Raw genomic sequence first — 14,437 nt, forward strand, 5'->3', positions numbered from 1 at the left:
CCCTTGAAAAAAATAACATCACCCACCTTAAGAAACCAAGCCCTAAAAATAGAGAGGTGGGACATACCACCAGCTCTTCACCAGAGACGCTTACTGACTGACCATGTTACTTAGTATGGTGTCTGAAAACAAACCTTCAAGCTCAGTGAGTTAATTTACATATTTATCATCAACATGAGCTACAAATCTTTTCAAAAATCGCAAAGATATAGTTTCTTTCAGTATCAGAAAACAATCAAGTGGGATGAGATTAGGAGAATTTTCATGGCCCAAAAAAAACCATAGATCTTTGGAATTCTCTATCCCAGAAAGTTGTGGATGCTCCGTTGTTGTTATATTGAAGTTTCTTTATAGATCTTTGTTCTCTTGAAAGATCAGAGATTCGAGAAGTGGATGGCAAAGTGGAGCTGAAGTTCTGTCATGATCTTGATGGGAAGTCTGCGTTGGTAATCAAATCCCATTATTCCATGAGTTGTTACAAACATGTAAATGATCAAGATGGTTTTTTTTATGACCTCTATCAATATCTAAGATAAAAGAAACACAAACCAGGTTTCATCAATAAACAAGGAAACAAAAAGGTATTATAACATATATATTCTTTAACATGGCAAAAATTGATTATTAATTACTAATATGCAACCCTAAACTACCCTCCCTTTATATCCAAATGTGAACACATTCATTCACAAACAGAACAGACAATTTTAAATAAATATTATTATTGAATTACAGGCATTCTATGGATCAAGAGTCCAGACCAAAAAGTGGTGGAATGAAGTGGCTTTACTCAGTTCTCTTGATTTTGGCAATGATATCATGTTATTGTCAACTATTTTGAACCTCAATTTGGTAGCTGGTCAGTCAGACCTAGGTCTTTTGGTTCTTGTTTCCAGATTCTTTTAACACTGGTTTTCCTCCACTCACTTCTTCACTCCATCTTCTGTCTATTAGTTGTTTTGACAAGCATTGTGACCTCAAAATGACATACAATGTAGCACAACTAATCTGGCAAATGCCAGAAGCCCCTTCCATCGTGAGCCATTGTGTCTTATGATCACATTTTATGTGGCAGCCTGAAATAAAAACAGAAAGTGCTGCAAATAAAGAAATTCTATTGTTATTTGAGATTTCTAGCAACTGCAGTATTCTATTTTTGTGTTTTGTGATACCCTGTTTCCCTTTATACGTATACTGCCTACGTTTGTGTTTGTTATTCTGTAGTTACACAAGGTCAGTGGCCATCACTCTGTCTACCCTTTAGCCACACTGTACTTTGATACTTAGCTCAAATAAAACACAATCAGACAAACGTAAATTCAAGCCCCATTCCAGACTTTGAGTTCATAATGCCCACATTCGAGTACAGAGGTGAGGGAGCATTTTGCTCTCACAGAGATCTTTTTCTGGTGAGATATTAAATAAATGAGCCATTTGAACTGAACAAGAAAGATTCCACCGTCTTCGTTAAGAGAAAATGAATTATCCCAATACCCTGATCAACTTCATTTGTATTGATTTTGTGAGAACTATTTTTCCAAAAATTCCAACAATCTAAAGGTGCTACCTAAATGAAAGTCGGTTCTTCCCTAATGCTGTAGTATTGGAAGCGAGTGGAAGGCAGCGCCACTGAGAAAAGGAGCGGCACCATTACAGGGGAGTGGCAGTAAGAGTAAAGCAGGTAGCGGACAGGATCAGGTAAGACGAACAGCCAGCCATATTGGAAAGAGCCAAGCGTAGGTGACTTATGCAGGTGAGGAGCTGAATTATAGGGAAAAGTTAGAATGCCAGGGAGGTAGTAAAGGAGCGGCAAGAGTGGGTTTTTCAATTGCGCTGTGATTGATGCATGTCCGGCCCAATCTCTGCCGAGACTGTGATACATTTTCACCGAGTTTTCGGTGGAGGAAATGCGACGGGCATGGGTGGAACACCAGGCGTCACAGTTTAGAAAAGTTTTTCTTTTTCTTGAATCGAATTCATCTACAATAAAACTAATTGAAATTAAGATATCAAATTTAAAATAAGTTCTGAAAAGTATTTAAAATTTGGATCCAAACTATACTTTAAGAATTTTAAATAAGTTAACAATTTGAGGTAAATGTCAGCGTACACACGGAATCTACCTGAATTAAGTGTTCATACCTTAAACCGTTCAAGGCCTGATTTAACCTCCCAAATATCGGGGGAATGTCACTTTAATTAACCCTGGACGACCCGGGACCAAGCCTCGGATTATTTAGCTTCTCACAGTCCTCTACCTCACCACCTTCCTCCCTGGAGGTATTTAACGAATGGGCGGCACCTGCTGTTAGTGGATTTTCTGGCTGTACCCCGTTCGCCAGCTGAAAGTTTCTGGTGGTGAATCACTGTAAGCTGCAGCCTTTACCAGGCCGGAGGATCTCTCCGGGCCAAGCACTACCGACCGAGCTCTTCACCTCATCTTCTATTTTGTGGCAGGTGATTGAGTGGACCTCAAATCCTAGGCTCTTGGATTTCTTCAACCAGAAAAAAGCTTTAGAAGACCGAAAATGCCGAAACCGGTAAGTGGTTAAGAGTCTGTAACTTTTTATTTTGGAAAGCCAGGCGTGTTTAAAACTCATTTCTTAACTAACTTAAGATGGTGTCTTGTGAAATAAGTCGCAGAAATCACTGCATTGCATTACATATAATCTAACGCTTACACCCTTTCCTAGATTTTCTTTTCCCTGTTATGTAATTCTGACTGGGGAAAGCAGTTTTCAAAAAGTAATCTTGCTTTAACTGAAACTTGAAGTTTTGGCATTACAGGTTGCTCTGGTTAATAAGTTAGTTAAGCCTGGCAATGAGCTGTTCTGTTAATAGTATCTTGTTTTCCTTTTTTTAGACTTTACCACCCTACAGTAAGTTTTTTTTTAAGTCATTGCCCTTCCGAGTTTCAGAGGTGGCTTAAATATGGTGAACAAAGCCTACATTTGTACTAGAGTGAAGTGCTTCAAAAGTTTTTAGTTGGTTACTGTGGAAACACTAGAGGGTACAATTTAATGGATCCAAAAAATGGACTACTTAAGATTACTCCTGCCTTCCAAGAAGAATGTAGTAGACATGAGCTTTGGGTGTATTTTTTTTACTCTTCTACTTTCAATGTTTTCCTTTAAATGTGGATGGCTTATTTAACTCTTCCTGGATATATAAAAGTTCATAATACTTTCTAATTTAACAAATTAGGTCATACATCTAGTTATTTAAACAGTTTAGAATTTTCAAAGGTAATGATGAACATTTCAGAACAGAAATGCGGAGACATTTCTTCTGCCAGAGAGTGGCGGGCGTGTGGAATTCATTGCCACAGAGTGCAGTGGAGGCCGGGACGCTAAATGTCTTCAAGGCAGAGATTGATAAATTCTTTATGTCACGAGGAAATAAGGGCTACAGGGAGAATGTGGGTAAGTGGAGTTGAAATGCCCATCAGCTATGATTGAATGGCAGAGCGGACATGATGGGCCGAATGGCCTGCCTTCCACTCCTGTCTTATGTCGAGAACTCCTGCCTTTTTGTGCATGTAACTGATCAATATTAAATGGATTAAGGTTGAATATGCCAGGAACTGAATTGAAACTAATGTAGAGGAAGTATTGTCATCACTACTAAACTGGAGATTGAGCTGAATAAAAGTAATCTGTATTTAAAATGATTCCATGCAGCTTTTAACAAACTTTTTTTTTCTCTCATTGAGATTTCAAAAGACTCAAGTTTTTTTTTAAAGCATTTTTAAATTAAAAAGTTGATGTAATGATGAATCTATGAAGCAATTTAGTAAGTCAGTTAGGTATTATGTTCAGTTTTTGATTCCATATTTCAGGATGGATTTGAGGCAATAATGAGGTTAACAGCAGAATTATTAAAGACCCATTCCCCTACGTCAGGATGTTGTAATGGGGTAGTGGTGTGCAAAAAAGAACTTGTAACACTGGAGTGTTTCATTATATCAAACAACAATTTGTAAAATCCTCAGCATTCTGTAATTATGAAAGGATGACAAAATAGAAGCAATTGGTTTTTGGCAATTAGTATAAACTTCAAGATTCTGAACAGCACAGGGGAGGTCTTTGCAGAGAGGGTGGTGGGATGCATTGATTGACGTAGGAAATGACGATACAGAATAGGTAGCTGAAGGATGGGTGTGTGCATGCAATTAGGGTTACTCATTGCATGTCAGCATGAGTTAACTGGTCTAAATAGCCAGTTTTGTCACCTGTTCCAGAAAGTTAAATAGACTTGTTTTTGTGATGTATTGTGCACTTGAGTTTTCATTTCTTTAGGGACAATTGCTGGAATGTGCTATCAGCAATTATGAAGGGTTGATTGGTACACAGGCTGTTTTTCTCCTTGATCAAAATAATTTACGACAATTTTTTAAAATCTTCAATTAAAATAATGTTTTTTGTTGTAAGCCAATATTTAAAACTTTCAACATGTTGTTAAATGCATTGAAATGTCCCAAGATGTTTCAATGAGTATTATAAAACAATGTGTCACCTAGCTACAAATAGCTTTCAGCAACTAAAGCTGAGTCAAAGGGATGCTTTGATGTGTGTTAAAGGAGAAAAGCAAAGCCAAAAGAGGTGAAGGAAGAGGACTCCAATGCAGGGAGCTTAAGTAACTGAAAATGTGGTCATTAGTTAGTGACCAACTCTGTAGAGTTCACATGCTCTTCCTAAACATGTCCCTGTAGTATCCAAGGACATGCAGCTGGGATGGGTTGACTATGGTTTTAAATCCTCATGTGCAGTTAGGGAGATGGGATAGAATAGGGTGCCTTTTAGAGCATCAGTGCAAGTTTGATAATCTAAATCTTTTAAGATGTCATCCATGGCTCAATGGTATTACTGTTTAATACTCAAACCCAGGTTATCAAACTTGACTGTGGAGACTTAATGTAGGTCCACACTTAAGGTTAAGGATATACTGTTTTGAGATTATGTTAAATTGAACATTAAAAGGTTCTGTGCATAGTGGGGAAATTGTTCCCAGTGACATCATTGGTAAATGACAATGTCTCAAACATCTGAATATTTTATTTCATTTATGTTTGTGGGATCTTGTGTAGAAATGGGCTGCAGTGTTTTACCATGTTATGACAGTAGCTATGCTTGGGTTAGCTCAAAAGTATTTTTGGAATTCAGTGTTGCCAAGTGCTACACAACAAAAATTGTGATGACTTGAAAATAATTTCTTGATTTTTAAGTATCTTGGATCACTCATGAACTAGAGTAGCCAAATGGGTTTGGTTTTATATTTTCTGATCAACTTGTCTTGAGACTTGAACCCATCTCTCCTGGCTTAGAGATGGGAGGAGAAAGTGGGGACTGTAGATGCTAGAGATCAGAGTCAAAACATGTGGTGCTGGAAAAGCATGGCTGGTCAGGCACATCCAAGGAGCAGGAGAGTTGATGTTTTGAGCAAAAGCCCTCCTTCAGGAATGAGGTGGTGGCCCAAGGGAGTGGAGGTAAATGCGGGGTGGGGTTGGGGAAGGTAGCTGGGAATGCGTTAGGTAGATGGAGGTGGGGGGGGGGGGTGATGTACAGTTTGAAGGTGGTGCTAGGATAAGAGGAGGGGGAAATGAAACGTGGTGAAATCAACATGGATCCCATGTAGTTGGAGGGTCCCAAGGCAGAAGGTGGTGGTCTTTAGGCATTAGGTAGCTAGAGTTTGGTGGAGGAGGCCCATGGGAGCACTATCACTGCACCACAACAGCCCTAACTAGGTTCGGTTTAACATAACTGCTGAAGGGGAGATCCAAGATGGCAACGTTCTAGGAGGATCGTGTTGCACAGCTCCGCACCACAACACAAGTGGGACAAATTGCTAAGCCGCCCAACCCGGGCCATCGTGATATCCTGGGACTCAAGAAAGGTCATGGAGTCCTAGGAAACTGAAAAATTGACTTACCTGCATTTTTGCCACCCAGAGATGCTGGAGGAGGAGCATCTGAGGCTGGGCCTGCATGCCAACCTGCAGGATCCTCTGACTCAATTACTACCAGGCCCTGATGAATGAACTCGCAAAATCTCACGAGATGCTGGGTAAGCAGATAGAGGAGAAGCTGGCCCCGATCTCTTGCATGCTGCAGAAGCATGAACAGCAGCTGGGAGATCTGGAAAAGAGGATGGATGAGGTTCAACACAATCACAGGGTGGAAGCTGATGCCACTTCCTCCAAGGATAGGATTCAAGCTCTGGAAACACAGGTCCATAATTTGAGACCAAGTGGATGATCTTGAACAGGGGCCGGAGGGGAAAAATTGGATCGTCTGTCTACCTAAGTGTAAGGACAGTGAGCGGCTGGTGGAATTTATTGAGGACTGGTTGCTGAAATTCCTTAACTTGGAGGCTTTCATGAGGCTTGAAGATGGGCTGACCGGGTCACAGTGTGCAGATCAGGTCTGGATGAGGGAGTCGAAGGGTGGGTCACTAAATTTGCAGATGATACGAAGATTGGTGGAGTTGTGGACAGTGAGGAGGGATGCTGTCGGCTGCAAAGGGACTTAGATATGATGCAGAGCTGGGCTGAGGAGTGGCAGATGGAGTTCAACCCTGCTAAGTGTGAGGTTGTCCATTTTGGAAGAACAAATAAGAATGCGGAATATAGGGTTAACGGTAGAGTTCTTAGATGGTGGAGGAACAGAGGGATCTTGGGGTCTATGTACATAGATCTTTGAAAGTTGCCACTCAGGTGGATAGAGCTTGTAAGAAGGCCTATGGTGTATTAGCGTTCATTAGCAGAGGGATTGAATTCAAGAGTCGTGAAGTGATGTTGCAGCTGTACAGGACTTTGGTTAGGCCACATTTGGAGTACTGTGCGCAGTTCTGGTCGCCTCACTTTAGGAAAGATGTGGAAGCTTTGGAGAGGGTGCAGAGAAGATTTACCAGGATGTTGCCTGGAACGGAGAATAGGTTGTACGAGGAGAGGTTGAGAGTTCTCGGCCTTTTCTCATTGGAACGGCCAAGGATGAGGGGTGACTTGATAGAGGTTTATAAGATGATCAGGGGAATAGATAGAGTAGACAGTCAGAAACTTTTTCCCGGGTACAACAGAGTGTTACAAGGGGACATAAATTTAAGGTGAAGTGTGGAAGGTATAGGGGAGATGTCAGGGGCGGGTTCTTTACCCAGAGAGTGGTGGGGGCATGGAATGCGCTGCCCGTGGGAGTGGTAGAGTCAGAATCATTGGCGACCTTTAAGCGGCAATTGGATAGGTACATGGATGGGTGCTTAATCTAGGATAGATGTTCGGCACAACATCGTGGGCCGAAGGGCCTGTTCTGTGCTGTATTGTTCTATGTTCCAGGTCTGGATCAATGTCCTTGTCTTCTCCTGGTATGGCTTCATCACTACAAAGGCACACAGAATTGTGGAAGCTTCCAGAATCCAGGGGAAGGATCGATGGTCCCTAATTTACGAGGGCTCTAATAATATTCTTCCAGGACTTCTGAGCGGTAGTGACCCAGAAAAGAGAATCCTATCTGTGAAGAGAAGACTGAGGGAGCTAGGGATTCAATACTGAGGTATCTGGCAGTACTCAGAACATCTTGAATGGAGCTGTACATCTCTTTGACATGTCGGAGAAAGCAAGAGACTTTGTGGACAAATTAACCTAATCTGAATTTAGTATGTATAAATAAGAGTTGTGTGTGTATCTTTTTTAAAAAAATAAACAGCAAGTCCGGTTGGAGCTTGCTCTTCCTATTTCTTTCTGTTGATGGTCATTTGGTTTAAACCAATGTTTGGTGGTGGTTGAGATGAGTACTTTCAAATTAAGTTATACTAAAGGATGGGTGGGACATTTACCCCTTTTTTTTCTTTAAAATCAATTTTTTCTTTATTCATATTGCTATTCCATGGTGTATTTTTCTGCTTGTTTGCAGCGTGTGGCTCTGACTTGGAGGGGGGAAAATGGTTGGGATGACTAAATGCCTACTTATGGGCAGTATGGGATGGGTAGTTGCCCCTTTGGGCAGGGGTGAGTTCTCCTATTCAGTGTTGTTGTTGCTTTATGTTGGGTTTTTTTGGGTTTTTGTTTTTAATTTTTTTATTAGACTTGTTTAAGTGTAGTTTTTTTTTGTTTGGATCATATGACACTAAGGTTCAGCAATTTGTGGTTTGAGTTCCTCCTCTCTGGAATTTTAAATGTTACTGCAGAAGATTTAAAATCAAGTCATTAGCCATAAATAGTGTACCTGGAATATCAAGGGAGGTCACTCACCAATTAAGAGGAAGAAGGTATTCTTGAGTCTTAAAAAGGAGAAGGTGGATATTGCTTTGTTACAGGAGACTCCCTTGGATGATAGGGAGCATTTGAAACTACAGCAGAATGGCTTTGATCGGGTTTACTTTTCATCCTTTAATGCCAGAAGTAGGGGAGTAGCTTTTATTGGTGAGGAGGAATCTCCCGTCCTAACTTACTAGAGTATGTTACAGACATATGGAGGTCTGTAATTCTTAAAGCCTTGATAAATGGGGAAGAATATGGTGTTTCAAATGTTTTATTGCCCTCGAGCTCATCCCCTCAAATTTTTGGTAGATGCGTTTTCTAAACTGATCAGTCTCCTCCTGCTATAAAATGATATGCCAGGAGATTTTAACTATCTCGTGGATCTCGCACAGTTGCTCAAAGGCCCCTCGATACTCCAACTACTGGATCTGTGTGTGGAGTTGGGGTTTGTCAACATCTGGAGGTTCTTTCACCTTTTTTTACAGGCAGGGATTTTACACTTTTTTTTCCAATTCGTACAGATGTCAGACCAGGATTGTTTGTTTTCTCTGACCTCTGTGGCAACCCTAGATTTGGCGGCATCAGATGGTAATACTACCATCTGATCATGCTCCAGTGTACCTGTTGGTTAAGATTAAGGACGTTACAGTGAAGGACTGGTGACTGGGTCCCTTTTTATCCTCCAGGGTAAGAAACTTCTGGAGTATTTCTCTAAGGAATTCCTAGACATTAACTCAGGCACAATTAGTACCCCATCCATCTTTTGGGAAACTACCAAAGCCTATGCTGGAGGGTTAGTTATTTCCTACTTTGCCAGTAGGAAGCGGCAGAAGGGTGAGCAGCAACATCTCCTCTAAGCACAGTTGAAGGCAGCTGAGAAGGCTTAGTTCGACAGGCCCTTAATGGTCAAACAGAGGGTTACAGTGCTGCTGTCTGCACTGAATTCTGTGCTCTCTCAGACAACAAAGGAGGTTGCTTTTGCAAAGCAAAGGTTATATGAGCATGGTGATAGGCCAAGCAAATACTTCGCATATCTCGCTAGGAAAAGGAGAGCCCCACAGGCCATTACAGTGATCAGGGAAGGGTCTGGGAACCTAACATGTGCCTCCAAAAAGATTAATGTGGCATTCCAGAGATTTTACTAAATTATGCCAATCTGAGGGTTGTGAGGAGCGGTGGGCCAAAATTAAATCTTTTAAAGATCTGGAGCTCTCTGGCGCATACCCCCAAACAAGAGTCCTTTTCCAATGTCATCTCCTCTGAGCAAAAGGTGCAGGAAGTTGTGAAACAGTTAGAGTAGAAAGGCACCTGGTCCTGATAGACTTCCCAGGCGGGTTCTGTAAGGAATTTATAAACATGTCATCAGGCCTGATGCTCAACATGTTTAATGACTCATACAGCCATGATTGTCTCCTGCCATCTGAAAGACTAGTATTTCATCCTTTTTACGAAAGGTCCTGGAGGACTGTGCTTCATACAGGCCCATTTCACTTTTAAATGTGGAGCTTAATATCCTAAGACACACTCTCTCAGTTTTAAGGCTAGAGACTGTTACCCTCTATTGTTAAAGAGGACCAGATGGGCATCATAAAGGGCCATGTCCTCCAATAATGTTGGGAGGCTTCTTAATGTAATTCAAGCATGTCAACAACAGTCAATACAGGGATTGGTGATTTCTTGAGATGCAGAGAAGGCTTTTGACTGAGTTGAACGACCATACCTTTTCTACACTCTTAGAGTGGTTTGGTTTGAGTGAAGTCTTTATAGGATGGGTGAAAGTTCTCGACAGTGTCCCTCTCGCTGCAGTCATCACCAGTGGGGTATGATCAAGTAATTTTAAGGGCAGCTGGCAGGGCTGTCCCCTTTCGCCACTGCTTTTTATATTGGTGATTGAACCATTGGCAGAGGCCATTCATAAGGATACTAATGTATCAGCTCCAGGAATGGGATCAAAATTACATAAGATTTTATATCCGAATGATGTCCGAATATTTTTCTAATCCAGCAGTTTCAGTGCCTCGCCTAATACAATGCATCTGTGTGTTTGGTGCCTTTTTGGGGGTACAAGATTAATCTTGCAAAATCAGAGGCAATGCCTATGGGTGGTCTAATGAAGGTGCTAGATCTTGAGGGTGAATATAGATTTCCAATTTAAGTGGTCACAGGGGTGTTTTGTGTATTTGGGCATATTTATTTCTCTACTCTACTGTAGTTCTGGATCAGCTGTTCAAAGCCAATTTTGTTCAATTATTTGACTAAAAATCAAACAAGACCTTCAAAGATGGGAGGCCTCCTAGTCCTGTGGTTGGGTCAGATAGTGCTTATTAAGATGAATATTCTCCCCTGAGTTTTCAATAAGCAAGCATTTCAGGAGACTGGCTGTTTCAGCTCCTTTTTTTATTTGCCGTCGTAAACAGCCCCTCATTTAAATTTAGCTGAATTGCAACTATCTTAGATTGCGGGAGTGGACCTTTTTAAAAAAAAACTTCAAACTAAGCTTGCTTTTAATCCTACGTGAGTGAGCCTTTGGGGCCCTCTTTCAGTATGGTTAGACAGTGAAATCTCCCAGGCAAGGTACCCCCTTACTAACTTGCTGTTTCTGGACAAAATGAGGACAGTTGGGGAATATTGCCATAACCCAATAGTTATTGATACCGTTTTAAAGCATGGAGGGCAATTCAGCAGAATGAAGGCAATATTGGCAAAACCTCTTTTACACCAGTAATGGGTATGCCACTTTTCACCCGGGGATGATAGATTCTGGAGTCGAACGTTGGGCAGCTAGTGGTGTGGTGTGTTTTGCATGGGTGATTTGAGTGAGAGACAATGATGCCCTTCAATCAGTTAGCATGGAAATACAAGCCATCTAACAGGGATCTCCTTTTTATTTCCAAGTTGAGGACTTTATTTTTAAAAAAATTTACACCTTTGATCCCTACAAATCCAACTTAGGGTGCTTGGTGCTAAGAGTACACTTTCTGTTAGTACTCTATATAATCAGTTGAGGAGTTTGACTGACTGAGCAGGGTGTGGGAGAGAGCTAGGCATTGAAGTCTCCTCCAGCTTGGAAAGGTATTTGGGAAAATGCAAGGAAGATATCCATTTGCAATAAGATCCATGCTTTGCATTGAAGATTCCTCATAGGGTCCACTTGGCTCCAGACTGCTTGTTTGTGTCAAAATTTAAGCCAGAGGTATCTTCATGTCCAAAGTTCAAGGTCGGTCCGGGTGCTCTCGTTCTTCTTCCCTCCTTAGCCTGCCCAGTTTATCCTCACTTTTTTTTGAGCAAGGAAGGGAAGATCATATTGTGTATCTGAAAAATCCCTCAGGCCTGTCGGGTTGGTGGGAGATTGTTGTGGATTTTTTTCAAGTATGGTACACCCCACACTGAGAGTTTTTACAAGACAAAGATTTTGGGATCCTTTTTGGAATATCTGGACACAGATTTATCAGTCTCACTAATAAGGACTTTTTATATAGCCGTAATGATTGTGTTTTATGAATCCAGTATCGAGGAAGGAGGGACTGTGAACATATGAATGTCTTGTTTGGCTGAATTGAGTTTTTGTATGTATTTATTTATTTAGTTGGGTTTTTATTATATATTTTTCTGTATATGTATTTATACATGAGGGTGGGTTGTTTTTACTTGTTCTTTGTACTGTTTTGAATTTGTAATGTTAAATTTTTTTTTCAATAAAATATATTTTAAAAAATAACTGCTGAAGGGTAACGGCAGCTTTTCTCAGTTTAAATTTCCAACTGAAAGACTGACCTTCTAACAATGTAGTGCAAGCCTTATCAGTCTGGATTATTAATTAAGACCACAACAATGGGGATTGGCTAACCCTAATCTAAGTGCTATCAAATCGACGAAAATGACATCCAGTTGTTTAATTCATCTAACTTAAATGTGTGGCACCACTCTAATTTTTAATTTTAATCTAACTGTTAATTTTAATTTCCTTTTTCAATACCTGTATAGTTTTAAATACTATCTTTGTTTAGGATTCTTTTTAATTACAATTGCAAATATGTTCCTTTCCAATGGCGTTAGTTTCAAAAGTTCAAAAGGAGTGCCTTATTTCTCTAACATACAATGGGTGATTCTAATGTGAGTCATATGTTGAGCAAGTTCCAGCAAATTAATCAGACTTCCAGACTTTTAAAGAAGTCTCCTTGTTTCTCTTTCTAGATATGGAAAGTAATGAATGCTGACGTGTATTAAAAAACACAGTGAAGTTTACTCTGGGCTTTGAACACCTGCAAATGTTTCTGAATAGCTTGGATTTGGTAGTTGCTTCAAACTACTTCTTCTCAGTGCCCCTTTACAGTAGATTTGGATAAAGAGTTGAGGATCCTTTTTATGCAAATATTCAAAATCAAACTGTATTGGAGCTCGGTTAAGTTTTTTTTTAAAAAACCCTTTTTCAGTGCTACTACTATTGGTGAATTTTTAATTACCTTTTTTAAGTGTCATTAATTGTACCAGCCTCCCTTCCTCTGGCAGCTTATTCCATACATTCACCACCCTTTGCTTGAAAAAGTTGCCCCTTAGGTCTCTTTTATATCTTCCCCTCACCCTAAACCTATGCCCACTAGTTCTGGACTCCCCCACCCCAGGGAGAAGTCCTATTTACCCTATCCATGCCCCTTTATGATTTTGTAAACCTCTCAGGTCACCCCTCTGTCTCTGCTCCCAGAGAAAACGGCAAAAGTTAAACTATTATTTTCTGCTGCTTGTGGTGTTTTTTGGTTTTGTGTTTTTTTTAAGATGTTTTGCACTATGTTTATAACAAAATACATGTGATAATACATAAATCGAGTAGAAATTTCTACCGTGCAACTGGGTCTGGTAGAAACCTCTGATCCAAAAATGGTGCAGTGAACCTCTCACCAGGACACGGCACCTGCAGCCATGTACGTTTGCTGCCCCTTCCACTTTTTAAAAAAAAACTTTACTGACGAGATCCGAACTGATTTCGCCTTGTGAATATTCATCTTGTCACAGTGAACTGAATAGCTGTACTGAGAACAGCACATATTGCACAGGATTGCTGGCAGTGATTAATAACCAGTGCATGACTGTTAGGGAACAGGTGAGTAGCCACAAGAAGCAGGAGAGGTGATTATCCCTTTTATTCTAATGGGCGCTCTGTTAACATAGGATATCTTGCTTAGCGACTTTCTTTAACTATATTCTACAAGGTGATTTTCTATAGCATGAGGTTGCAGAGGATCACAACTGTCACTTTAGAGCTGAACGACCTGGGTCCCTTGAAGTATATAGGGACAGTAGGAAAGAACTTAACCAAGAAATTAGGGAACAAAGGGGTCATAAGTTAGCAAACAAGGTTAAGGAGAATCCCAAGGTTTTTATATACTTTTTTTTTAAAAGCAAGCAGGTAGCTAGTGAAAGGTTGGCCAGCTCTAGGGCAAAAGAGTGAAGCCAGAAGTAGTAGGTGAGGTCCTAAACAAGTACTACTTTGGTGAATACCAAAGAGGAAGGAATTAGCGGAGAATGATCTCAAGGAAGGGAGACTCTTTAGAAATTTTAAAGAGTTGCTGTCAAAAAAAAATGTTGTGCCCTAAAGTAGAAGTCCCTGTGTCCTGATGGGATCTATCCCAGAATATTGATTTGAGGCAAGAGAACAAATTGGAGCATTAACAGACAACCTTTGTATTTTCTTTGGCCACAAGTGAGGTCCCAGAGACTGGACAACCATGTTGTCCCATTGTTTAAGTAGGGTAAAAGGGATAATTCTGAAAATTACAGGTCTGTGAGCCTCACGTCTGTGGTAAGGAAATTATTGGAAAAAAATTCTCAGGGACAAGATCTATACCCATTTTTAGAAGCAAATGTACTTCGCGTGCTTTTGTGTCGGAGATTGAGTATCTTTTTTGAGGTGATGAAGATTTGAAGGAAAAGCAGTTGACTTTGTCTACTTGAAGTTCAGTAAAGTCTTTTGACTAGTCTTGTGGCAGACTGATACAAAAGTTGAGATCGCCTGGTATCTGGTGATCTGGCAAGATGGATACAGATATGACTTAGTCATAGACAGGGTAGTGGTGGAAGGATGCTTTTTGGACTGGAGGTTTGTGACTGGTATTCCCTGGGGATCAATGCTGGGACCTCTGCTGTCCATGGTCTACATAAATGATTTGTAAGAAAACATGGCTGGTCTAAT

The 14,437-nt window shown here is 40.5% G+C and overlaps 1 protein-coding gene across 2 annotated transcripts in view; it reads left to right on the forward strand.

The window, feature by feature from the left end:
* The first annotated feature begins 1,633 nt into the window (after positions 1-1,633).
* The window catches only part of ezrb (ezrin b), a 119,079-nt gene continuing 106,275 nt past the window's right edge, over positions 1,634-14,437 (forward strand). Inside the window, exons 1-2 of one of the 2 annotated variants that reach the window (XM_060831600.1) lie at positions 1,634-1,698; positions 2,458-2,540. In XM_060831600.1, coding sequence (XP_060687583.1) covers positions 2,529-2,540 — 12 coding nt within the window. In that variant the 5' untranslated portion in view covers positions 1,634-1,698; positions 2,458-2,528. Of the gene's footprint in view, positions 1,754-2,457; positions 2,541-14,437 lie in introns of both variants that reach the window. The other variant, XM_060831601.1, reaches the window with a different exon arrangement.

The sequence above is a fragment of the Hemiscyllium ocellatum genome, chromosome 10 (assembly GCF_020745735.1).
Source record: "Hemiscyllium ocellatum isolate sHemOce1 chromosome 10, sHemOce1.pat.X.cur, whole genome shotgun sequence".
Taxonomy (NCBI): Eukaryota; Metazoa; Chordata; class Chondrichthyes; order Orectolobiformes; family Hemiscylliidae; genus Hemiscyllium; species Hemiscyllium ocellatum.